Source organism: Chiloscyllium plagiosum, chromosome 12 (genome assembly GCF_004010195.1).
Source record: "Chiloscyllium plagiosum isolate BGI_BamShark_2017 chromosome 12, ASM401019v2, whole genome shotgun sequence".
NCBI lineage: Eukaryota > Metazoa > Chordata > Chondrichthyes > Orectolobiformes > Hemiscylliidae > Chiloscyllium > Chiloscyllium plagiosum.
Genome location: NC_057721.1, coordinates 70,704,549 through 70,731,219, shown reverse-complemented (window position 1 = coordinate 70,731,219; position 26,671 = coordinate 70,704,549). Strand labels below are relative to the sequence as shown.

The 26,671-nt window shown below is 42.2% G+C and overlaps 2 protein-coding genes across 2 annotated transcripts in view; one reads left to right on the top strand and one right to left on the bottom strand.

Annotated features, from left to right (window-relative positions):
• Positions 1-1,586: 1,586 nt before the first annotated feature.
• atg101 (autophagy related 101) lies at positions 1,587-11,379 on the bottom strand. Its single transcript, XM_043701386.1, has 3 exons — positions 11,292-11,379; positions 7,052-7,524; positions 1,587-2,690 (listed from the first exon to the last, which is right to left on the bottom strand). Exons 1-3 carry the CDS (start codon positions 11,311-11,313, stop codon positions 2,286-2,288), a joined length of 900 nt encoding a protein of 299 aa, XP_043557321.1. The 5' UTR covers positions 11,314-11,379; the 3' UTR covers positions 1,587-2,285.
• A 527-nt stretch (positions 11,380-11,906) lies between these two features.
• Positions 11,907-26,671, top strand: part of LOC122555405 (C2 domain-containing protein 2) — a 56,672-nt gene continuing 41,907 nt past the window's right edge. The window contains exons 1-2 of the mRNA XM_043701385.1: positions 11,907-13,028; positions 24,044-24,139. Coding sequence (XP_043557320.1) covers positions 12,699-13,028; positions 24,044-24,139 — 426 coding nt within the window. The 5' untranslated portion in view covers positions 11,907-12,698. The remainder of the gene's footprint in view (positions 13,029-24,043; positions 24,140-26,671) is intronic.

Sequence of the window (26,671 nt, the reverse complement as noted above, 5' to 3'; positions counted from 1 at the left end):
AAGTGCAGGTTAGGTGGATTGGCCATGCTAAATTGCCCATAGTGCACAGAGGTGTGCAGGCCAGGTAGATCCAGCATGTGAATTGCAGGGTTACAGGACCAAGGTAGGATGTGGGTCTGGGTCGGATGCTCTTCGATGGGTCAGTGTGAGCTCAATGGGCCGAATGGCTTGCTTCCACACTGTAGGGATTCTAAGATTCGATAATGCTAAGCCAAATAGATTCACACTGTTCTAGGATGGCCATCCCCAAAATAAACTTAGATAGCAGCTTTAGTGGGATCTGTCAAACTTCTTGTACAATGGGAGCATAATGGTATTGTCACTGACCTGGTAATCTTAAAGCTCAGAAACATGTTCTGGGCTCCTAGGTTTAAATCCAGTCATAGCAGCTGGTAGAATTCAAATTCAGGGTTTAGGTCAGAGTGGTGCTGGAAAAGCACAGCAGGTCAGGCAGCATCTGAGGAGCAGGAAAATCGACGTTTTGGGTAAAAGCCCTTCATTAGGAATAGAGGGAGGGAGCCTCCAGGGTGGAGAAATAAGTGGAGAGATGAATTGAATTCAAATTCAATTAATTAACAAAAATTGAATTAAAGGCTAATCTCAGTAATGGTGACAAACCATGAAACTATCATCGACTTTCATTAAAAGCCCATCTGCTTCACTAATGTCCTTGACAGAAAGAAATCTGCTGCTACTCTTGCTTAGCCTGACTTATATGCGACTCTGGACCCATGCTAACTCTTAACTGCCCTACAATGACCCAGACAGGTAATATGGGATGGGCAACAAATATTGCCCTGGTCAGAATAGCCCACATCTCAAAGAAGAAAAAAACACAACTCCAGCTAAGTATGGTAGCCCTTTCTTGACAAGAACCAGGAGGTTTACCAATGATTCCACGCTGGGAGTTCAGATGGCTTTAGTTCTTGCGAAACATTTTGCATTCTCCAATACAATGAGCTTTGGATAATGTCACCCTCTGCTTGAACTAGCTGATGGAGAGATGTGCTCTCCATAACAGAGAACTTCTGCCTTTGTAAATTTTTCAATAGTTTGGTTTAGAGATTCTTAAGCCTGGTAATGGGTTTTTATGTATGTCAGGCTAACCAAAAAGGAAACAACAAAGTTCAGACACACATCACGTTGTGTCCTCAACCGTATGAGACTCAAGGATCTTTTTCATCACTTATTGCAAATGGGGAAAATGTTCAAACACAAGTTTCTTTCGATTGAGCTTTTTAAAGCAAACAAGTTTTTGACTAATTTATTAACTATATAAAAGAAACAAAACTGAAATTAACACTAGAAATTATGTACAAACATTTCCCAAAAATCACTTGGACAGCTTGTGATCTTCCCACTGAAGCTAGCTCCACTGGCAATGGCACGACTTCCAGTCATCACGTTGTGTGCTTTGGAATTTTCACCCTTCGTTCTACTTCACTATTTTTCCAGCTTCCTTTGTAGGATTATCTATGTCCGAGTTGTTGATGCTTTGCAGTAAACAATAAGGTCAAAGTGGTCTCCCAATGGTTTCCAACAGTTTGAGCTACCCAGAACGAAGTGTCATAAAGTTACTAAAAAGATTTATAGTTTATTCAATTTTATTACAGAGAATTATGCTTTACAAAAATTAAAACCAGGCCTCCAAAATTAATTTCAAAATACTGCATCCACTAATATATCAAACATGTTCATATACTCTTATGATACAACCCCTTTTCCTCCATTGTATGTTTTCACCTGAATGTATTAAATATGTCGTCCTGGGGAACAGTCTCAAGATATCAGCAGTTGTCAATTACCTCTCAGTGGTAATTCGTTACATGGGAGCCTAGGCAATGTGTTCCATTGTTTGGCTGTTCCATTTTGAAGAGAATTGTTTGCAAGTCTGACCACATCCTTGCCTGTAGTCCTCCAAAAACAAGAAGCTTTCCAGTGGTCGGGACAATTTTGGTTATTTGATTTATCAAGAGAATAAATCAAAGTGGATTTCTTGAACTTAGCTGTCCTAATAATACTTCTTTTTGGAGCCATTTCTAGTAATGTGCAATGTTTCCTGACTATTTCAACAAAATAAATATATGTAAGCTTGGAAAAATTTTCTAGGTGCTAAGCATGAATCTATGAAATTTCAGAAGAAATCATGCATGTGATCCGTTGATATTTCAATCAGATCGACTAGCTAAACAGGGAAAAGTAACAGCAGCAGAATGGAAAATTTGAGGGAAAAGAGTCAAGAATGCAACAGTTGTCAGCTGCTTTCTTGATAGTTTTTGGACTGATTATAAAGCCAGTGTGTCTTTAATCAATCTCCTCATAGTAGTACTAACGGATGTCCCAAGAGAATCAGTGATCTGGTAGCTGATTTTGTACAGGTACGGCTGCACATCTCTCAGGCTTGTATCAAAGACATTGTCCACCTCTGATTGCGTCGGCATTTTGGGCAAGTACTCATGTCGGTTCATGACCTCGATGATATTAATTATCTTCTCGCCTAGTTTTTCGCCCACCTTCTCACGGCAGATCTGCCTCTCCTGTTCATTGGCCAGGTTCACCACGTTGAGTTTGAAGGCCCATACCTCCCATGGAATGCACTCATCTGAGAATGGCCAGCGTGATTTCTTCTTCTGGTAGAACTCAAGGGAGATTTGACCACTCCCATCGCTTCCAGAATTACGAAGGGCATCCTATTGTTAAGAGAAAATGGCATAAGGCAAATGAGGGGTGAGATCCATTACTCCAAAATATCAACCAAATATAATTGTTATGTTGGAGTCTGAATGCACAATTCTTGAAATTACAGTAAGTTTGAGGGGGGGTTCTAAACCTTGTAGACCATAGGTCCCAGGTTGGAATCATATTACGTTTCAATCTCATCCAGTATTTGGGGACTCCACAGTCTGATCATGTACACTTAGTAAGTGGGATGATGATCCCACATCCAATTGATGCTAAAGTTCAGATAATTTTTTCCTAAATTCCAGATACAATTGTATTTTTAATCTGGGCTACCAGGAGCATGTCCTCATTCAGTTTTGAATACCAAAACTTGGGGAAATATCTAGTTCTTGAAGGGAACTGAATGCAGCTTAAGTTGATAGAAATTCTAGAGTTTAGCAGGCTAAATTTTGAGCAAAGCTTTACATAAGAACACAAGAAATACAAGCAGCAGTAGATCATCTGGCCCATTGAGCCTGCTCAGAGATTCAATGGGATGATGGTTGATCTTTTCATAGACTCAGCTCCACTTACCCGCCTGCTCATCATAGATTTTGAACAGTAAAGGAGTTAAGAGCTATCTGTCCTATACTTAAAAACCATTGTGAGGTAGCCTTAGCTGCCCCACTGGGGAAGGGATTCCACAGATTCACAACCCTTTGGGTGAAGAAGTTGCTGCTCAACTCAGTCCTATATCTGCTCTCCCTTAATCTGAGGCCATGCCCCCTAGTTCTAGTTTCACCTGCCAGTGGAAACAACCTCCCTGCTTCTATCTTATCTACAGTATTCCCTTCATAATTTTAAATGTTTATATAAGATCCTCCCCTATTCTTCTAAATTCCAAAGAGTATAGTCCAAATCTTGGCTGACTGTGTGGAGTTTGCACATTTTCCCTGTGTTTGTGTGGGTTTCCTCCCACAGTCCAAAGATGTGCAGGTTAGGTGAATTGGCCGTGCCAAATTGCCCATAGTGTTAGGTGTATGGAGGCTCAGTAGTTAGCACTGTTGCTTCACAGTGCCAGGGACCTGGGTTCGATTTCTGACTTGGATGACTGTTTGTGTGGACTTTGGACATTCTCTCCATGTCTGTGTGTTTCCTCTATGTTCTCCGGTTTCCTCCCACAGTCACAGGTAAATGTAGAGTAGTGGAATGGGTTTGGGTGGGTTACTCTTCGGAGGGTTGACGTGGACTTTTTGGGCCAAATGGCCTGTTTTCATACTAATCTTAAAAAAAAAAATCACTCTTCGGAGTGGATTTTTTTTTTAGATTAGTATGCAAACAGCCATTTGGCCCAACAAGTCCACACCCACCCTCCAAAGAGTAACCCACCCGATCCATTCTCCTACTCTCTATTTACCCGTGCCTTATGCACCTAACCCTATGGGCAATTTAGCATGGCAATTCACCTGACCTGCACATCTTTGGATTGTGGGAAGAAACTGGAGCACCCTGAAGAAACCCACACAGACACGGGGAGAATATGCAATCTCCATACAGACAGCTGCCTGACGAGGGAATCAAACCCAGGTCCCTGGTGCTGTGAGGCAGCAGTGCTAACCACTGAGCTACCGTGCTGCCCTCATTGGGTCAAATGGTCTGTTTTCACACTGTAGGTAATCTAATCTACTCAATCTCTCCTCATAAACCAACCTTTTCTTTTGTATTTCTTTGGGATTGAGGTATTTAAAATGGTAAAACGATTTAAAAGTACATAGATATAGAGAAACTGGTTTTCTTGTGTCAAATCCCAAACCAGGAGGCCAATATTGAAATTTGAAATAAACTATTCCAATCATTAACCAATTTTTCACACAGAAGGTAGTGTGATTTCTGAAATTTCTTTTCTCAAACAGCTATGGAGAGGTACATTTTGGTCATATAGGGAACATGAAGAAAAGGCAGGTAGCTCTATTCTAACCAGACTGACTTGGAGGTGCCAGTGTTGGACTGGGGTGGACAAAGTTAAAAATCACACAACACCAGATTAAAGTCCAACAGATTTATTTGGAAGCACTAGCTTTCAGAGCACTGCTCCTTCATCAACCACCTGATGAAGGAGCAGCGCTCCAAAAGCTAGTGTTTTAAGATAAACCTATTGGACTATAACCTGGTGTTGTGTGACTTTTAATTCTAACCAGGCTGATGGCTAATTAGCTTACCTGTGCTCATCCAGGCAAGTGATATTGTAGAGCGACAGGAGAAAATTGAGGGTAACAGTGGTCACAATTAACTCCTAGCATACACTATAACTTGATATACGAATGTTCCCTGAGTATGTAGCATTGATCAGCATCTAGAATAGAGGAAAAGTAAAATTGCCATAGTCCCAGAGGACCATAATGCTGTTCTCTTGTGAGTGTGTGTGTGTGTGAGAGAGAGAGAGAGAGAGAGAGAGATGACTGGTGGTGAGTCTAACCTAAGGATCACCGTGCCTGAGGTGTAGAAGGCAGGCCCTTCATGATAAACTCAGCTGGGTCAGGAATCAGCCATGATCTCAATGAATGGCAGAGCAGTCTCATTGGGCTGGCTGGCCTGGACACTCCAGTACTGCATCAACGCTGCACTGTAAGAGGTCCTCTCTTTCAGTTGAGGTGTTAAACTGAGGCACAAACTGCCTTTTCAATTGGACATAGATGGCTCATTTGAAAGGCATGGTGACTCCCTTAAAGGTAAGCCCACACGCAATGTTGCTGGCATTTAAATGACAGAAAAATGAACGTCAGGACACGGAAATGGTGTTGAGGGTGGTGGAAGCATTGTTGGAGACATTGGTGATGGAGCTGGGCTGTGCTTCCAGGAATGGTAATGGAGGAGGGGCAGTAGGCATACCCCGAGAAAGGAATGGGAGCAAGATTCCAAGGAGGCAAACTCCCAGGTTCTCAGCCAAGAACCCATAAGCAACGCGAAAGAAATTAAATCTCACATGGCTGGCCTAACTGTAAACTGACATCTACCAGCTCCATACATTTCCAATATACTACAATTCCAACCTCTCACACTGCTCAATGCAGTTCACTCCATCTCTCACCTACTAGCACTTCTTGACAATTAGCCCTCACTACAAATACCCAGATACCCCACCTCACTCTCACACTACCTCCCAATACTTTCCTTATGATTAGATTGAGCCTGAACAAGCAGAAGTAGGCGGCACGGTGGCACAGTGGTTAGCACTGCTGCCTCACAACAGTGTGGAAACAGGCCCTTCGGCCCAACAAGTCCACACCGACCCGCCGAAGTGCAACCCACCCATACCCCTACATTTATCCCTTACCTAACACTACAGACGATTTAGCATGGCCAATTCACCAGACCTGCACATCTTTGGACTGTGGGAGGAAACCGGAGCACCCGGAGGAAACCCACGCAGACACAGGGAGAATGTGCAAACTCCACACAGAGAGTCGCCTGAGGCGGGAATTGAACCCGGGTCTCTGGTGCTGTGAGGCAACAGTGCTAACCACTGTGCCACCGTGCTGGGTTTAAAGTTGGTTTTAAGTCAACTTTCAGGGCATCCCCCTGGGTTGCTACATCAATTCACTGCAATATCGAACGTTCTCTTCCAAACTCAGGTAGAAAATACAGAAGCTTGGACAGGCACCAACAGGTTCAAGAACCACTTCTTCCCTGTTGTTATTAGACTGATGAATGGACCTTTCTAACTTCAAATAATGCTGATCTTGTTAACATTGATCTGCTTTGTGCATTGTAGCCCTCTATACCTCCCTCTGTCTAAGCACCCTATGATCTGTATAAAGTTAAAAATCACACAACACCAGGTTATAGTCCAACAGGTTTAATTGGAAGCACTAGCACTAGGTGGTTGTGATTATCTGTATGTGCTTGCTTGCTTTGTTCACAAAACAAAGCTTTTCGCTGTACTATGGTACATGTGGCTACATTAAATCAAATCTGATCAAACCTATAAAACCGGAGAGAACTACTCTGTTTTGAAATTGTGCCTTATGGGGATCCCTCACAACTATCTCACAGTGCAGGTGTGGGCTTCCATTCAAAAGGCCGGGGGCACCTCGGGGAACGTCACACTCAATCTCAGCCTTGATTTTGGGATCAAGACATGGGGGTGTGAAGGAAGGCCTGATCGAAGAGTGACAGCGACCAAGGTGAGGCTGAAACTGCAACTGTAGGCCTGGAGACTCTGTAAATCATTATGAGAAGAATGCAGACAATGGAAGCGCTTGAATTTGAACATAAACCGAAACCAACCGACTCGATCCATGATGAATCCGAGCTTGGAGCTGGCGTCGCTTTTTTTAAAAAAAATACACAAAACAGCAGAGATATAACGAAGTCTGCAGAGCGAACTCACCTTAAACTCGCCTACGGATCGACGCAGCGTACGGTCCAGCTCGTCGGACGAGACCCGCACGTAGGTGCAGTCGACGAAATCGCAGTCCACGTCTTCGGTGCCCACCGTGCCGATGGAGTAGGTGCCCTCCTTCTTGTAGTGGAACTTGCCCGAGCTCCGGTGCAGAAGCACGGTGTGGAGCACGGCCAGCACGGTCTCCTCGATTTGCCTGGCTTCCACGGTGAGCTCCAGGATCTGCGACCTGCAGTTCATGGTGGCCCGCAGGACAAGCCGGGTCCGTCTGTGTCTGTGTCTGACCCCGTGTGTATCCTTGTGGTGAGGATCAGAGACTGATGGAACCCCGGGGGAAACAATGTAACCATTCAACAATGGAAATGGAACGCCGTCAGTTTCTGCGACAATGTAAACATTCCACCGGGTGACATCATCCGCTGCTGGAGGAGGAGGGAGTTTCTCCTCCTGACTACAGCATCCTGCCCGGGACAAAAATGAATGTAAACTCGCAATCACTGGAACATAAGCATGATTTGGACATAAGCAGAAGTTCTGGTCACTGAAGCTGAAGAATGGTCACTGAACTCAAAATGTTAACTTCTGAATTCTCTCCACGGACACTGCCAAGTCTGCTGAGTTTCAATTTTAGTTTCAGATCTTCAGCACCCACTGTTTTTAAATTTTGTATTCACTGGAGTTTAGGAGGCGACGTGATTGAAAAATATAACAGGGCAAGGATGTTTTACACAGTAATAGAGTTTTTTTAATAGTTTGGATAAAGACCCTTCGGCCCATCGCATCAGAAGGAAAAATAGTAAAACTTGTGATGAAGCATATTGGAATGCTGATATACTGGAAAAAACAACGTCTCGTTTTCTGTTTGGGGACCCTGCAGCCCTCCTGACTCAATAATGAGTTCAATAATTTTAGGGCCTGAACTTTCCCATGTCCTAGGCCCCGACCCCACACACCAGGCCTTGTTATCACAGTCTGCATTATACCCTATCTATTGTTTGCCTTGATGAGAGGTTTTTGCCCAAAATCTCGATTTTCATGCTGCTTGGATGCTGCCTGACCTGCTGTGCTTTTCCAGCACCACACTCTCGACTGTAACCTCTAGCAACTGCAGTCCTCACTTTCGGCTAGTCTCCATTAACAGCTATTCACACTCATAGCCAGATCGTTATCCACTCCTTTGTCTGTCCAACTGTTCTTTTTTCTCTTTGGGCTCTATCCCCACCTATCGTTTTACTCCTTACTGCCCCCGCCCCCACATCTATCTAATCCATTCCAGTTTTTAGGTACTTGGGCTCATAGCTCTGAACAGTTCTGAAGATTCCCACCTCTACTACCCTTTTAGGCAGTGTCTCCTGCTTTGAGAGAGTCAGGTTGCAGAGGTGATTGTAGTGACTAACTGCAGGGAGAAGAATTCTGAAGGAGTTGGCAGAGGAGTTTGTAAGGCATTGATGGTGATCGTTCAGAAATCACTGGAGTCAGGTTATTCCTGATGAAGGGCTTTTGCCCGAAATGTCGATTTTGCTGCTCGTCGGATGCTGCCTGAATTGCTGTGCTCTTCCAGCACCACTGATCCAGAACCAGGAAGGGTTCCAGCAGACTGGAATATGGCTAATGTAATGAAGGGAAGGAGGCAGCGGACAGGAAACTATAAGCTGGTTAGCCTGACCTTGGTCGTGGGTAAGATTTTAGAGACCATTATTAAGGATGATATTGCTGAGTACTTGGAAGTGCATGGTACAATAGGCTGAGTCAACACGGCTTTGTCAAAGGAACGTCATGCCTGACAAATATGTTAGAATTATTTGAGGAGGTAATCAGTAAGTTAAGCAAAGGAGAACCAGATTGATTTGGATTTCCAGAAGGCCTTTGACAATGTGCTACTCAGGAGGTTGCTAATAAAATAAGAGCCCATGGTGTTAGGGGCAAAGTATTGGCATGGATAGAGGATTGGTTAACTGGCAGAAAGCAGATAAAGGGGATTAAAGGGGTCTTTTTTTCAGGATGGCAATCTGTGATCAGTGAAGCTCTGCATGGGGTTCGTCTTTATGTTATACATTAACGATCTGGACGAATCAATTGAGGTCATTGTTGCTAAGTTGGCAGATGACACAAAGATACGTGGAGAGACAGATATTGTTGAGGAAGCAGGGAGGCTGTAGAAAGACTGGGACAGGCTACAAGAGTGGATCAAGAAGTGGCTGATGGAATACAATGTGGGAAAATATAAAATATTGGAAGAATGGAGGCATAGACAATTTTCTAAATGGGGAAAGGCAAATGCGATGTTAGCATTAATTTGAAAAGGACTAGAATACAAGAACAGGAATGTACTGTTCTGGCTGTAAAAGGCTCTGGTCAGACTATATTTGGAATATTGTGACCAGTTTTGGGCCCTGTATCTAAGGAAGGATGTACTGTTGTTGGAGGAGGTCTAGAGGATGTTTACAAGATTGATCCCAGGGATGAAGGGCTTGTCATATGAGGAGCAATTGAGGACTCTGGGTCTGCACTCGATAGAGTTTAGAAGGATAAGGCGAGGATCTGATTTAAGCATACAGAATACAGAGAGACCTAGATAGAGCAGATGTGGAAAAGATGTTTCCACTCAGAGTTTTTAAAAGGTTTTAATCCAGAGATATAGAAATATATTTGCTTAATCATAACACTAACATATGGCATGTGATTGATGACACTTAACCTTTAAGAATAATATATGGACAGCATAGGAGCCAGCTACACTGATTGTCTACAGCTCTGTGTCAGGACCTTGTGAGGATGATGTTTAGAAACAAATGATCAGTTGTACAAAATCTAATCAAATCTTTCAAGTATATTTCCCAACAGTTCACACTTTGGTGTACAAGCGCCATTGTTATACAGACAAACACAATAATGTTTTTGATGGTCCTGGCTATGACCTTAGAAAATCTCCATTTTTCTCTGAGTGTTACTTTTGGATCTCGAACTGCCAGCAGAAACAACAGACAGATTATTAATCACAGAATAGTTATAGGACAGAAACATTTGTCTGCACTACTACTCTGAAAGAGTGATTCATCAAGTACCACTCCCTAACCTGCTCTCTGTGGCCCTACGCAATCTTCCTTTTCACCTAAAATCTAACTCACTCTTGAATTCCTCAACTGAACTTGTTTTGACCACACTTTCAGGCAGTACATTCCAGATTCAAATCAGTTGTGTAAAACGTTTGTCTCACGTCTTAATTGCTTTTTCCCCTCCAATGACTTTAAGTGTGTGCCCTTTTGTTCTTCATACTTTGACCAATAGGAGCTTTATTTCCCTATTTCATTCTGTACAAACCCCTCATGATTTTTCTTACTGCTGTGCTCTTCCAGCACCACTAATCCAGAATCTGGTTTCCAGCATCTGCAGTCATTGTTTTTACCTAGTTGATTTTAACCCCACTGCGAATCCTCTTGCAAGGATGCCTGCCTTGAAGAAGTTTTCCTCCTCTCTCTACAAGAATCTCAGGAAGTCCTTCTCCCACTGCAACTCTATGCTACTTTCTCCCCACCCCCCCCTCCTCTCACTTATCTCTCCACCCTTCAGGCTCTCTGCCTGTATTCCTGATGAAGAGCTTTTGCACAAAACGTCGATTTACTGCTCCTCGGATGCTGCCTGACCTGCTGTGCTCTTTCAGCACCACTAATCCAAAATCTGGTTTCCAGCATCTGCAGTCATTGTTTTTACCTAGTTAATTTTAACCCTACTGTGAAGCCTCTTGCAAGGATGCCTGCCTTGAGGAAGTTTTCCCCCTCTCTCTACAAGAATCTCAGGGAGTCCCTCTCCCACTGCAACTCTATGCTACTTTCTCCCCACCCCCACCCTCACCCTCCTCTCACTTATCTCTCCACCCTTCAGGCTCTCTGCCTGTATTCCTGATGAAGGGCTTTTGCACGAAATGTCGATTTTACTGCTCCTCAGATGCTGCCTGAACTGCTGTGCTCTTCCAGCACCACTAATCCAGAATATACCTATATTATGTCTATTTGACAATTCATTGGTATAACATCTTATGACATACACCTCAGGCACAATTGAATGGACTGATAGACAGACAAAGGTGGATAAGGAAACAAACAGTTTGGAAAGGAGATCGGCAGATTAATGCATAACCATCTAAGACAGGACCTAGAACAACAGACAGAGTTAAATTGATATAAAGATAAATACATAAAAGACTAAACTTTGTGGAGTTTTCGCTTACCTAATTCTGGCGTCTTGAGCATCCCTGATTTAAATCACTATTATTGGTCGTCATTCCTTCAGCTACTTGGGCCTTAAACTGAAATTTCTCCACATTTTTTTTGCTTACTTTAAGATGCTCATTAAAATGTTCCTTGTTGCAATGTTTTATTACATCAAAGGTGCTATCTGAATGCATGTAATTGCTAATAGGTAGACAAATAAAATGTATTGATAGAAATATGAATGGATAAATAAGTAAAAAAGTAGAAAATGAAGTGTGTTAAATAGAGTGACAGATAGTGAAATATCAAGAGGAGAAAGAGGATAGGCTGAGAGAGATAAAGATGGACAGAGTGAGGTAGGTAAGTAAAAAGATGATAGAGGTTTTACAAAAAATGATTAAATAGAAATATGCATACATAGAGAGAAATAGAGAGGTATAGATGGATAGAAATAGACAAACAGCCAGAACTAGAGTGAGAAAAATAGATAAAGAGATAGAGAGGGATAGAGTAAGGTAGTAAGAAATAGATACACAGAGATAGAGAGATAGAAAGAGATAGATGGAAAGAAATAAACTGAGAGAGATAGAAAAATAGAGGGGATGGGAAGGGAAAGAGAAACAGAGAGATAGACAGGAACAGAGAAAGAGATTGATATGGTTAGAAAGAGAGATAAATAGAGGGAGAGATAAACATAGAGGGAAGTAAATAAAGGTAAATAAATAGAGAAAAAAGAGATAAGGAGATGGATAAATGGACAGGGAGAAATAAATAGAGAGGGTGAGATAGAGAGAGAGAAATAGAGAAATCTAGATAAATTGAGAGCCGGATAAATAAATATAGATAAAGAAAGAGAGAAATAGATGTAGAGTGATGGGCAAGGACAGAGTGAGATTGTGTGGTTTTTGGACTGTGGGGTTGTGTGCTGGGTCAGTGCTGCTTTAAGAAGCTTCGGGGAGGGGTTTGGGCGGACCCCGCCCCTTAGTAAATGCCTGGAGAGTGGACTTGGAGCTGGGAGCGGGGATGTGGAGGCTGGCTGTTTGTATGTATTGTGGGCTGAGCTTGCTTTCACTCTCAGCAGTGTCAGTGTGGTTCAGGGCCCGGCTTGCTCACTGTGTGGCCGGATGCAGTCAGTAATTGTGGCCGGGGATTGAGCTCTGTGGTGTCGGCCTGTGCCCCTTTCATAAGGAGAATGGAGTTAGTAAGGAAGGGCTGAAAGTGAAACCCACATCAAGGAATCGAATTCAACACTTTTAAAAATAACTTGTTTTTTGTAATTTAGTGATTTGTTAAGCTACTTAACAATTTTCAGAGGTTAGACACTTTTGCTCAATTTTTAAAGACATGCCTCCAATTTGGCAAAATATATCCAGTTAATATATTTTTTTTTAAATGTGCAGTATCTAATGTAGGTGCAGTATCTAATGTACTCTTTATTGTTGCCTGACATGTCTGATTTGACTGTTGGGATGGAGCCCAGTTTCTTGGATGTGCTGAAATGGGTTGGGCTACTTGTCCTGTTCCTGGCCTCAATATTTACATTGGTGATGTATGGCCTTCAGTGGGTTTCACAGCCTTCCCAGGGCAAGGGTAAAACTGTCCCCAAAGCTGGGGCTATGGCAGGTTCTCATCTGAGCGATCCTTGTGAGGGGGCAGCCACTCTTCTCTCCTGGGTGCTGTCCTTGGAAAGCTGGAACCGTGAGTGGCAGAAAGCCTGGGTCACCGCTCTCAATGAAGCAGTCGCAAAGCACGGGGTGAGTTCACGTCTCGGTACTTACCTGATTCACTTGTAGAGGATAGGGTTGATGAAGCTGATCGACCAGTAGCTGATGGAAGAAAATGGACACTGGGGTGTATGAGTTTTGGTTTAAGTATGGTGAAACTATAATGGTTGTAAGACAGATTATTTTGAACCTAATGTGCTCTTAATCATTCCTGGGGTTCTGATGTTTGCATTTGAACACAGTGGCTTACTAGACTATTTGATTTGGAGATGCTGGTGTTGGACTGGGCTGTACAAAGTTTAAAAATCACACAACACCAGGTTATAGTCCAACAAAGTTAATTGGAAGCGCTAGCTTTTGGAGTGCTGCTCCTTTATAGGTGGTTGTGATGAAGGAGCAGTGCTCTGAAAGCTAGTGCTTCCAATTAAACCTGTTGGACTATAACCTGGTGTTGGTGTGGTTTTTAATTTGAGATTGTGTTTGGCTCTTAACCAATGTCTGGAGTGTCTCATTCAGCTGACTGGGTAAGAATTACAGATTTTCTTCCCTAATTGATAATAGTGAACTGGACAGCCCTCTTGATGGCAAATCTTTTTTTAAAATTCATTCACGGGATGAGGGAGTGACTGGTGAGGCCAGCATTTATTGGCCATATGTAATTGTCCAAAGGGCAGTTAAGAGTCAACCACATTGCTATGGATCTGGAGTAACATGTAGGCCAGGTCAGGTAAGGATGACAGTTCCTTTCCATAATGGACATTAACGAACCAGATGGATTTTTCTGACAGTCAGTAATGGACTCATGGTTGTCATTAGACTATTAATTCAATTGAATTCAATTTTCACCATCTGCCATGATAGGATTTGAACCTCAGTCCCCAGAGCATTACCTAGTCTAGCGATTTATACCACTAGGCCATTGCAGATAATAGGTTTATAGTCTGGATTTTTAAAGTATTTAAACTACCCCATTTGCCATGGTCATTTATTAGTCCAGCTGTTTAAATTAGTAATCAGGCAGTGTAACCTCTGAGCGGTTTTTGTTTGCTTCTTGAGCATACTTTGCGATGTCTTTCTGATGTTTACTATCTGTCTTTAACTCAGATTTTGTGTTTCTAGCTTTTTTTTTTCTTACATTGAGAAACAAATAACTTTCTGCACAGCAGTGGATCTTCTGTTCTAAACAGTGCATATGTGTGACCATAAATGTTGGTCACCATTTTCAAATGAAGCATTTATTTATATGGTGTCCTGGTGGTATATGGCATTGCAGTTTGCTTTGAGGAGCTTGCAGGAGAAGTTAAAAATCAGGAGGGCCAGTGAGGTCTGCAGATACTGTAGAGTAGAGAGTGTGTAGCTGGAAAAGCACAGCAAATCAGGCAGTATCCAAGGAGCAGTAAAACCGACGTTTCTAGCTGGAGCCCTTCTTCAAGGAGCCTGAAATGTTGATTTTCCTGCTTCTCGGATGCTGCCTGATTTGCAGTGCTTTTCCAGCAATGCACTCAACAAAGTTAAAAATCACACACCAGGCTATTGTCCAACAGGCTTATTTGGAAGCACTAGCATTTGGAGCGTTGCTCCTTCATCAGGTGGTTGTGGAGGTTAAGATCATGCTCATAGAATTTATAGCCAAAGGAGTCCAATGTCATGGAGATGTGATTCTGTAAACAATCTCAGATTAAATCTTTCCCCTTTTAGAATGGGATATGCTGGTTGCTGTTCGACATATAAGCTTAGAGTGAATTTGTTTTTATTTTGCTCAAAAACTCCATGAATCCACTGATTTTTAAAAGGGGGGGCTTTTCTTTCTGCAAATTGGCTATCTTCTTTACTTATTTTATGAGAGCAATCATGCTCCCATATGTATTTAATGCTGTCCCATCTTCCAGTCAGTTTTGACCTGAAGATGCTATATAAACACAAGTTTTCTTCTTTTTCCTGAGGAAGCTGATCAGAAGAGTTCAAATAATGTGGTTAAAGGAGAATATTTTGATGATCAATGATTTCCAGTCAACACTAAGAAGTAATCTTTGAAATGCTAATATATTTGAGGTGGTTTCTTGGTTTATAAAGTAATAATTTGCTTTAACCTTCTCGGTGAGTTGATTCAGGAAAGGTTGGAACGTGATTCCTTATTTTACAAGAGCAAAGAAAGTAGCCAATTTGCAGAAAGAAAAGCCCCCCTTTTTAAAAAAAACCGATCACCTGGGGGGGGTGTGGGGGGAGAGCAGGCGGACGGTGGGTGGAGAATTAGTTTCGGTGACATTCATTTCTCTAAATTATGGACAAGGAAACTCCCAGGCTTTGTCTCAAATAGAATTAAGTCATGCTGTTCAATTGGACAGCACTATGACGTTGTATCTGTAAGACTTGGAGGTGCCAATGTTGGACTGGGGTGGACAGAGGTGATATACCATGGGTTCCAAATGTGTTGCTTCATTTCCTTTTCTCCTTGAGTTCTTCATTCTATTCACATGGAAATGCATTGCAAGTTTCAGTACTGTCCTATTTCTCCAGGAGTGTAACACGTTGCTTGACATATCTCTTCCTCTTCCATGCTTTAATAGTCTTATCTTCTACAAGGTAAAAACAAGGACTGCAGACGCTGGAAACCAGATTCTAGATTAGAGTGGTGCTGGAAAAGCACAGCCGTTCAGGCAGGAAAATCGACATTTTGGCCAAAAGCCCTTCATCAGGAATACAGGCAGAGTGCCTACCTCTCTTTCCCCCCCCCCTTTATCTTCTATAAACCTTGTGTCAACCACCCACTTGTTTTTCTTGTTCTAATCACTTCTGTCTTTAACTTTAATCAGCTTTGCCTTCTGTTTCCCCTCTCCTGCCGCTCCCCAATGCCTGCCTGAGCCTTCTGAGTTCTGACCTCATGTGATAAACTGGTAGAGTTCTGACTCCCGTTCTTGGAGAAGGTCATCACACTGAAATGTTCACTTTTTTTTCCTCCACAAATGCTGTTTGACCTGTTGAGTCTCTGCAGCATTTTCTATTCTTATTTCACTTGACATTTTTTCATTTCTCTCCCTTGTTTGTTCTCAATCTTGTCCCTGGAGCTTTAGTTTTTCCTTAAGGAAAGGCACGCTAAGCATTGAAGAATGTAAATTGCCTCAATACACACTGCTGGACCATGTGTTTCTTCACCCAGTGAACCTCTACCAACAACCCTCCACTCTAATCATTAATGACACGCTGATGTGTCAGAGAGGTGTGGAATGGCACCTTGTGTACTCTAATGAAGGAGAGGAATCAATTCCTATCGGAAAGATATTGTGAAACTTGAAAGGGTTCAGAAAAGATTTACAAGGATGTTGCCAGGGTAGGAGGATTTAAGCTATAGGGAGAGGCTGAACAGGCTGGGGCTGTTTTCCCTGGAGTGACGGAGGCAGAGGTGTGACCTTATAGAGGTTTACAAAATTGAGGGGCATGGATAGGATAAATAGGCAAAATCTTTTCCCTGGGGTCGGGAGTCCAGAACTAGAGGACATAGGTTTAGGGTGAGGAGAAAGATGAGACCTAAGGGGCAACTTTTTCACACAGAGGGTGGTACATGTATGGAATGAGCTGCCAGAGGAAGTGGTGGAGGCTGGTACAATTGCAATATTTAAGAGGCATTTGGATGGGTATATGAATAGGAAGGGTTTGGAGGGAAATGGGCCGGGTACTGGCAGGAGGGACTAGATTGGGTTGGGATATCTGGTCGGCATGGATGAGTTGGACCGAAGGATCTGTTTCCATGCTGTACATCTCTGACTCTCAAAGAAAGAAAATGCATTGGCTTTCTCCATTGAATCGAGAACACCATTTATTGGTGGTGCGGCTGTGTCTACGGTCAGATGCCCCGTGGACTTGGAAGATGGAAGAATCAAGGGAAATTATGCTTTCAAGAGACTGGCGCATAAACGAGTAGTGGATAAAGTCTGAAATTTTACGTAGTGGGTTAAACAGTGCTGTATGGAACAGTCTGTGTGTCTCTCAAGTGGTACTCCAAATATCGTTTGCAAGTAATAATGATTGTAGTTAAGGGCTTCAGCTGTAAACGGCCTAAAATTACAGAAAGAAACATGGTGAGAGCAGGTGGAGGCTGTTCAGCCCTTCGAGACTTGTCAATATTTTGAACGATAGTGAAAGAATATGTTGCTGGTTAACATTTGGGTGTAACGTTTCTGTGTGGTAGCATTTCAAATACTATGTACCTCCCAAATAGCTCTGGGATTAAAAAGCGTTTTAATGAACCTTTATAAAGAATGGAAGTCCCTAGTTTTTGGGTCGAAGGGTCATGAGGTAGTGTTGCATTACTGTGTAATTAGTTGAGTCATCTAGACCTGTTGACTAGTTCTTGCTGATGGGTTTGCAACTCAATGAACTGCTGTCCTTAAAGATTTATGCACCTGTTTGTCTTCCACTGTCTGTCTCCTGCACACACACAACATGGGTGCTGGGGAAAATATAAGCATGACTGCAGTTAGGCGGTAGTGTGGGGAAGAAAGAAAGAAAAGTATAACCAGGAGATTGAGTCTCCTCAGTTTAGGGCACTGACCCTGTGCTGCCTGGTGCTTAAAAAAAGAAAATGAACTGCTGACCTCAGGATAGAAGCTCTCAGAAGAGGTGAGGAGATGATCCGCTTCTTGCTTTTGACCTAAATGTTTGCATTGCTTTATTTCCACTGTTGCCTACGGGAAATGACTGTATCAAACGCCTATGTGGGAATTATCCCTTCAACAACTGGAGTGGGAGCCAAGGCAAGGTCTAAACAGAGCTGCTGCTTATATGGCTGAAAATCCCTTGTCCATCCCTACTCTGGATCTGCCTGATCAGACAACAGCCCTGGCACCCAGCCAAATCAGACATCAGTCCTACCCTTCATGACAGGCTGGTGACCAAGGCAGGTTCACAACCTGAAATTGAACCCAATTCACGGCTTGGTGGGGAACATCTAGCCCCCGTGTTTGCACTCACTGAGATTAACAAGATCGAGAAACCTCTCCCAGCTGGCTAATAAAATAAGTTGTGTTATGTCATAATCATGTGCATATGTCCATGTTGGAGTCCCACTTCCTTTCTGGAAATGTTTGCACGTGTTGGTTGAAATGACTCCCCACTGACTGGGGTGATGGAATGCCCAGGTCTTAATCAGGCTGGAGGAGAAAGTAACATAACCATCTTCCAAGCAGCTGTGATGCAATCCCACCTTCTCCAAACCTTCAATATTAATTGCGATGTGGTTAAAGTCGTTCAAAAGCCCGCTGATGATCTCTTCATAACTGAGGTTTGTCTTAATCTGTAGTGGTGTGTACTGGGCAACCTAACTGACCTGTCCTCTGGGCCTGCATTTATTGTGTTGTGATTCCATTGAGATTCAGTATTCTTCCTCTGTTTTTTTTCTCTCTGGTTGTCTCTGTCACTGTTTGATAAGTTGCATTTCCTGAAGTCTTGCTTTAGTGATCGCTGCCTTTGTACTTGGAAACCTTGACAAGTATTTATAGTTGTGTGTTTATATTTGCAAAGACTAACGGTTTCCCACCTCTTTTTTTTTGCATTTGAATTTGAAGTTGTTTTTGTCCACCTTTTCTTAAAACCAATTACTGGACAGTTTGTTTTAAGAACAGACTGAACTGTACTGATGGGAGGGTTTGACAGTTGTTGTATCCGCCTAGGAAACCTCCAACCACAAGGGATGAATGCAGATTTCTCCAGCTTCCTCATTTCCCCTCCCCACACCTTATTTCAGTCCCAACCCTCGGACTCAGCACTGCCTTCTTGACCTGCGATCTTCTTCCCAACCTCTCCGGCCGATCACCCTCACCTTTAACCTCCTTCCACCTATCACATTCCCAACGCCCCTCCCCCAAGTCCCTCCTCCCCACCTTTTTATCTTAGCCTGCTTGGCACACCCTCCTCATTCCTGAAGAAGGGCTTATGCCCGAAACGTCGATTCTCCTGCTCCTTGGATGCTGCCTGACCTGCTGTGCTTTTCCAGCAACACATTTTTCAGCTTTGACAGTTGTATTGTTGGTCCCTGCATAGCTTTTTAACCAAGAAAGCTGTTATAGCACAGAAATGTTGTGACATGTACAACAACATCACTGATCACAAGCTTAGAGTCATAGAGATGTACAGCACCAAAACAGACCCTTCAGTCAACTTGTCTGTGCTGACCAGATATCCTAAATTAATCTAGTCCCATTTGCCAGTAATTGGCCCATATCCCTCTAAACCTTCCTGTTCATGTACCCATTCAGATGCCTTTTAAATGTTGTAATTATACCAGTCTCCACCATTTTCTCAGGCAGGTCATTCTGTACACACCGCCTGTGTGAAAAAGTTGTTCCTTTGATCTCTTTTAAAACTTCCCCTCTCACCGTAAACCTATGCTATTGGTTATTCACCCTATCCATGCCCCTCATGATTTTATAAACCTCTCTAAGGTCAATCTTCACCCTCCCACCTCCAACAAATATAACCCCAGCCTATTCAGCCTCTCCCTATAGTTCAAGCCCTCTAACCTCATCTTTGTAAATATTTTCTGAATCCTTTCAAGTTTAACAACTTGAATGTGGGCTTGAAAACAAACATGCCAGCCATAACCGTATGGAATGGTGGAGCAGACTTGTGAGGCTGAATTATATAATTGTTCTGGTGCAGAGGATGGCCATTCTGTCCATCGTTGTCTGCACTGGCTTTAAGCATTTTAATTTGATGTTAATGTCCAGCCTTGTCCCTGTAACCCTGCATTATTTAAGTAATCCACCAGTGTGGTGGCTGGTTAGCTCAGATGGTTAGAGCAATGCTGAGGTTATGGGTCATGTTGCTGGCTTCCACCCCAGGCTCTGATCAGCTATGATCCGATTAAATGGTAGAAGAGGCACAAGGGGCTGAATGACCTACCCCGTTCCTATTTCCCATGGTCCGTGCCATTTCGAATGCCTCAGTTTGAACCTGCCTCCTCCAGTGGGGTGTAGTGCATTCCACACCTTAATTAATTGCTGTACAAAAAGAATACTTTGTTTCTTTTGCAAAACGCTTTTAGTCTGTGCCCTTGAGTTGTCTGTTTGTTGAGCAGGAACAGTTTCTTCCTATCTATTCTGTTCAGATCCACGTGAATTTGAAAACTTCTGTCAGATCTCCTCTTCACCTTTTCCCTCTCCAAGGAAAACCATCCCAACTTAAGAACATAATTGGGACAAGTGTAGGCTATATAGCTACTCAAGTCTGCCTTGCCATTCACTCAGCTCATCCAGCTCCAAGGATCAGCGCCTCTCATACCAGCTGGTCATCATCATTCTCAACTCCCCTAGTTTCGGAAGTCTATCTGATTCCTCTTGTAATTCTTTCCATGAGTTAATCTCCACAACTGAACTCTCCCGACCGTTCAGGACTGTTTGAAAAAATTCTCAAGGTCAAGGACCAGGCTCGCAGGAAAGTAGTCTGACACAGAACAAACAGCCAAGAGGGGGAGGTGAGAGGGGAGGTGTGGGCGCAAGTCTTGCACCTCCTGTTTAAGCAGTCTTGACTATATTGATAAGACAGTGAAAATGAGATTAGATTGCTACCCTCGTGAGATATGGCAGCTGGTCTATGAAAATTCATCTCATGCACAAGCCAAAACACACCATTTTTGATCACTATGTCCTGATAGAATCTTCTTCCCGACCTCTCCGCCCCCACCCCAGTCTGACCTATCACCCTCACCTTGACCTCTTTCCACCTATCACATTTCCCACGCCCCTCCCCCAAGTCCCTCCTCCCTATCTTTTATCTTAGCCTGCTAGCCCTTCTTCAGGAATTCCTGAAGAAGGGCTAATGCCCGAAACGTCGATTCTCCTGTTCCCTAGATGCTGCCTGGCCTGCTGCGCTTCTCCAGCAACACATTTCCATCTCTGAATTAAGATCTAACCTACTTAACAGTTTTTGATGAGACAAACCCTTCTTCCCAGTATGACTTTGAAGTGCCGGTGTTGGACTGGGGTGTACAAAGTTAAAAATCACATAACACCAGGTTATAGTCCAACCGGTTTAATTGGAAGCCCTAGCTTTCGGAGCAACGCTCCTTCATCAGGTAGCTGTGGAGGCATCAGTTAGTGTGCAACTTTGTTTTCCAATTGTGACCTCATGCCTCTGCCTCTTTCTTCAGAGATGTCTATGCAGGGAGCTTCCTGCAGAAACTCATGAATTTTCTCCAGTACCGTTGCTGCACAGTCATCTTGCTCATCTCAACTCATGAGCTCAATATCTTATCGTAGAGTCATAGAGACATTAAGCATGGATACCTTCGGTCCAACTCATCCATGCCGACCAGATATCCGAATGCAGTTTAGTCCCACCTGCCAGCACCCGGCCCAAATCCCTCCAAACCATTCCTATTCTTATACCCATCCAGATACCTTTTAAATGTTGCAATTGGACTAGCCTCCTCCACTTCCTCTGGCAGCTCATTCCATGCACATAACACCCTCTACATGAAAAAGTTGCCCCTTAGGTCTCTTTTATATCTTTCCTCTCTCACCCTAAACTTAAATCATCTAGTTCTGGAGTCTCCCACCCAAGGGAAAAGACCTTGTCTATTTATCCTATCCATGCCCTTCGTGATTTTATAAACCTCTATAAGGTCACCCCTCAGCCTCTGACACTCCAGGGAAAACAGCCCCAGCCTATTCAGCCTCTCCCTATTGCTCAAATCCTCCAACCCTGGCAACATCCTTGTAAATCATTTTTGAACCCTTTCAAGTTTCGCAACATCTTTCCAATAGGAAGGAGACCAGAATTGCACGCAATATTCCAAAAGTGACCTCACCAATCTCCTGTACAGCTGCAAATTAACCTCCCAACTCTTGCACTCAATACTCTGATCTTCTGCTCCTTTTCAATCCAAAGTTCCCATATTATAAGATGAATTAGTTGGAGTATTCCACCAATGAGGTGGCAACTTTGATATTGCATTTTGAGTATGCAGACACTGAATCCTTCATTGGGTAGTGGATAATAGAATAGCAGTCCATCATTGTCAGTGATTGGGCTTGCACCAGAGAAAGTTTGACTTCTGCAGCGAGTATGCAGAAAGTGCCATACAAGTCTGGGTGCTTTGGCTAAAAGTCCGAGCTCAACCGTTTACAAGAAATTGACCACTCAGTCAAGTATATAAGATGAGTATCTTGCTAAAAGTTATTGATCTTTATTTGTATCGTAATATCAGATGTAAAGAAATGAAGGTGGCCTAGGAGAGTTTGAAAAAGCTGTTAAGGCATGTAGTGTGGTGGGCTTTATAAATAGAGAGTACAAAAATCAGTAGTTGTACTGTACCTTTCAATAATGCATTAGTTCATCCTCAACTGGGCATTGCATTTTAAAGAAGGACTTGAAAGTTTTAGATTTGGAAAATACAGAAAAGATTTGTGATTCAGCGACTCGGGACTTAATTTGGAGAAGTAAGGTTGGAGAAGCCAGGATTGTCCCCTTTGGAAAAGAGAAGGTGAAGGATTTGAGGCATTCAAAATTGTGGGGTATCTGGACAAAGTACAGCAGGTGAGGCAAAAGTATTCCCTTGGTCGAAGGGTCAAGGGCCAGAAGACAGTGGCTTAAGATGATTGGCCAAAATAGAAACAAGGCATGAGGAAAACCTTTCTCCATGCAGCAATCTGGAAGATGAAACTCGTCTCAGTAATAGTGTTATGAAAGTAAGGGGTACTGTACCTTTAAGAGAGTTGAAAGCTAGTAAGGACAGAGGCACAGAGTCCAGAACAAGATAACAATGTAATGCTTGGTCGGCACAATTAGCACTGGCTGGGTTGCTACGAGACAAAAACAAATTCAAATTTGACCAATCATTTTAAATTATGCCCCAAGATGCCAAACTTCAATCAAGTTTGTATTTAGTATTTTGACAGTATTAAAACAAATGAAACGATCTGACTTTATTTTATTTATTTACTTTTGGGGTATAAAACCAGAAAACGTTGAGAGAGAGCTGCCAAAAGACCAATAGATGTAGGCTGCTAGTAAGATCTCTGAGAAGTAACTGTCTAGAGAAGGGAAAAAAAACACCGACACCGGCCTGGAGAGCACATCTAAGAGGAAGGTATAAAGAGAAGATTCGACTGCTGGCTGGTTTTGAAACTTGAATTTTTTTTTGTAAATCTTAATTGTGCCAGTATTGTAGAGGGGAAGGTAAAAGATAGATTTAGGTGAATGTGTTGTAAATAGTTGTTACTTAAATATCTCTGTTTGATTGTAAAAATTAACAACTTTATTTTTTATTTAAATGGTGACTTTTGGGATAGTTCTTTGCCTCTTGAATTTTCACAGATGACAGCACGGGGTGAATCTTCTCTGTTACTGGTTTAAATTAGCGAGGCAGTGTTTACCCAGTGTTGTAACAATAGTGACATCAAAACTCATTGTAAAAACCCATCTGGTTCACTAAAGACTGGGAACACATGGCAACCATTCCATGGAAGAACAAGTATTTTTCTAAATTTGCAGTTGCCTTTTAGCTGAGAGGTGAAAGGCCCGTGATGTTGTCTTTCCCCATTAGTTTTATTCCAATATTTGAATAAAGAAACCATCATCATAACAGCCAGCCTAATCTGTTTCCAGACTGGCTGAGTTACTGCAAATTCATAAAGATCCTGAAGTAACCCGAGGGCTGAATTTAGTTTATAGTAGGATAGAGTTCTGCCAGTGTTTCTTGGGTCTTATACAAGAGTCTTTGTGTGAATTTACAAAGAAATTATTCTGTCAAATCCAAGTTGCTAAATCTAGTTTCATCCTCCAGTTGCTTAACTTGACTTGGCTCCCAAAAAGGTACATACCATTGCATCCCAATGCAAATAATTACAAACCTATTGTTGATCACAAGAAAACACGTCACAAAACATTTTAATGTTTGCTCAATGCAGTTTCTTCTAAATGCAAACACTTTTAAAATTTACAGTTTGTTTTTTTTAAAAAAAAGCCTAACAGCAATAACAAGCTTTGGTGCCCCTGGTTAAAAGTTATCGACTTTTGTCAAATAATTGGATATTCACTTTGTTTTACAGAGTTCTCTGCAGCTCAGTGTTGATAAAGTGGGTCCACATTCATCTGCCCTTGTTCTGAGTCAGGTTACCACCGTTATCAAATCAGACCGACACTTGGTGAGTATGATGCAGTGAGTAAAGATTTTTCTGTCTATCACAGCTTGTGTTGTGTTCCCAAAGCAGAGCCGTGGAACAGCTAAAATGAATGTATGCCCTAAAATTATCTATAATTTTGACCATATACCATTGAACTTGTAATTTCCCAACTGGCAGTCAATCTTGGATACAGGGATGACATTGGCTGACATGTTTTGATAGTTTTAAAGGTGGCCCTGTGATACTCTGTATTGATTTGAGTCCAATAAGAGTCATAGGATGTGTGTTAAATTGACTACATTTTGGGGGTTGGTGAGCTCAGTTGGCTGGATCACTGGTTTGTGATTCAGAATCACACCAACAGTGTTCTGCACAGGCTGAGGTTATCATTGAAGGTCCTGCCTTCTCAACTTCTCTCTTTACTTGAGGTGTCATGACCCTCAGATTAAATCACAGTCAACCATCTCTGTAATGACAACCCTCTGGGGTTGTGGTGACTTGATTTGTTTTAAGGCAAATGAATTATTTGAATATGGTCATCTTTGTAAGTTCCTTCCCTCAGCAGAAACATTTTGCTGAAGTAAATGTGATTAAAGTGGCTGACTTCTGAAGCCCAAACCGTTAAGGAGAGTCATAAGCTGAGCTTTGACAAAATTAGGTTAAATCATCCCTTTATTGGTTTGAATTGTAGCGTACGTGAGGGTTTGGAAATTTAATGTATTGTCTGATTAATTGTTGTGGCAATGAACTTTATCCATCTGGCAATTTTATATTTGGAGTTAGTTAGGTTTTCAAGAACCTTGATTGACTTTTACTTCAAAGGTAGTTTTACTGAATTGACTGAAAAGTTTTGTTTTATTTTTGTTCTATTCCCCTCCCCTTCAAATATTTCCGAGCATAAACGCTTGGACTATTTTGATCTCCGTTGCTGTAGAGGAACCTCTTTTGAACATTTGTTATGAATCCAAACTCAGTATATTCCAGGAAGTGGCAGTAAAATTGGCGATGATTATGTATTCCTGTCGTGACAGGAAATTAAAAGATGTAAATGGGAAATGATCAAAATCCTCCACTTTGAGCTATGGCAACCTCGGAGTTTGCTTCCAGTTTGTGACCTCTGATGAGTTTTTTGATTGGCTACACATGCTCCCACTGCATCTTTGAGGAACCCTCGTGACTAGTGTGAACAGGAGTTATTAAATCAATGCATTGTTTTGCATTAATTGTGTGTTGGTTATTATTTGAAAGCTTTTAAAAAAGATGTTATGGAGCTGTAATGTCTTGACCCAGTCACTGATGTTCCTGTGTAATCCGTCTCCACCCCAGTATTGTACTCAACTGTTTACAATTACTTAAACTCAAAGATTGTTTTTTTTCTAAATGTTGATGGTGATTAATTCTCTGGCTCTACCAGTGAGCTCGAGTTCCTACAGAATACATTATAGAATGTTGCACCAGAGAAACTGGGCACTCTATGTAATTCTGTTTATTTTATCCATAGGAGCTTGTTAATCTATTCCTACTCTCTTGCTGGCTCCCCATATTCGTTTTTAACTTTTTTTCTTAAGCAGTCATCAACCTCCAAGAATTATCAATGCTCTTTGAAAATTTTTGGCAGTGTTTCACATTTTCAGCTTTTTTTTTTGTTTGTGATTGACTGCAATCCTGTATTTGTTTCCCCACTGCTATTCAATGGAAACAGTTTATTATTATTTACCGGGGATTACTTTTGAGGATAAGTTGATCAGATCTAGCTTGTCAAACCTCAAGTATTGAAGTTTTGACCGGATCGAGGTGTTTGAAGTACTCGAAAGGCCCTGATGCAATTTACTTTGGAGGTGGGGAAGGGTGTGAGGGGGCGAAAGGATTTGATATTAACTTTTGCAAGGAAGCAATTTTTTCTCACAAGGATGATTAGGAATCTGGGGCGCTGTTCCACTTCCCAAAATAAACCTGTCAATGCTGGGACAGTTGGACGTAACAAAACTGAGTCTTGCTGGATGAGTGCATTGTGAGCCGAAGTGAATAAATCTAACTCAAGGTCACAGATCAGCCATGATCCAGTTGAATGATGGAACGTGCTCAATTGGCTGAAGGGATTCCTTCTGTTACAATAGTTCCTCAAGCTTTGAGCATAAAATACTCACTGGGATAAATTAGCTCTACCCCTGCTAGGGAGAATCAGTATCATCTGACTCCTTTCCTGTATTCATTTGTAGATGGTTTTATTTAGCAATGCTTCTACTCAACACTCTTTAGGCTGATGAGATAGAGGGGGAAATATTAATGAAGTATTTGTAGCATACTCAAGATCTGTTTCATATCGGATGCAATCATTTCACAATGAAGCAGTTTGGTATGAAAGAACATATACCAGTTTTCTGTGTCACATGGCCCAAAGGTAAAATAACTTCTTTACTTCATTTCTTTTAAAAGCTAATCCCTGTGATATATACCACACATTATAAAACATTCTGGGATACAGACAGATAATCCACTGATCTTTCCACATGGTGTTTAGCTATTTCCCATCATGTTTGCTCCATTTTACAT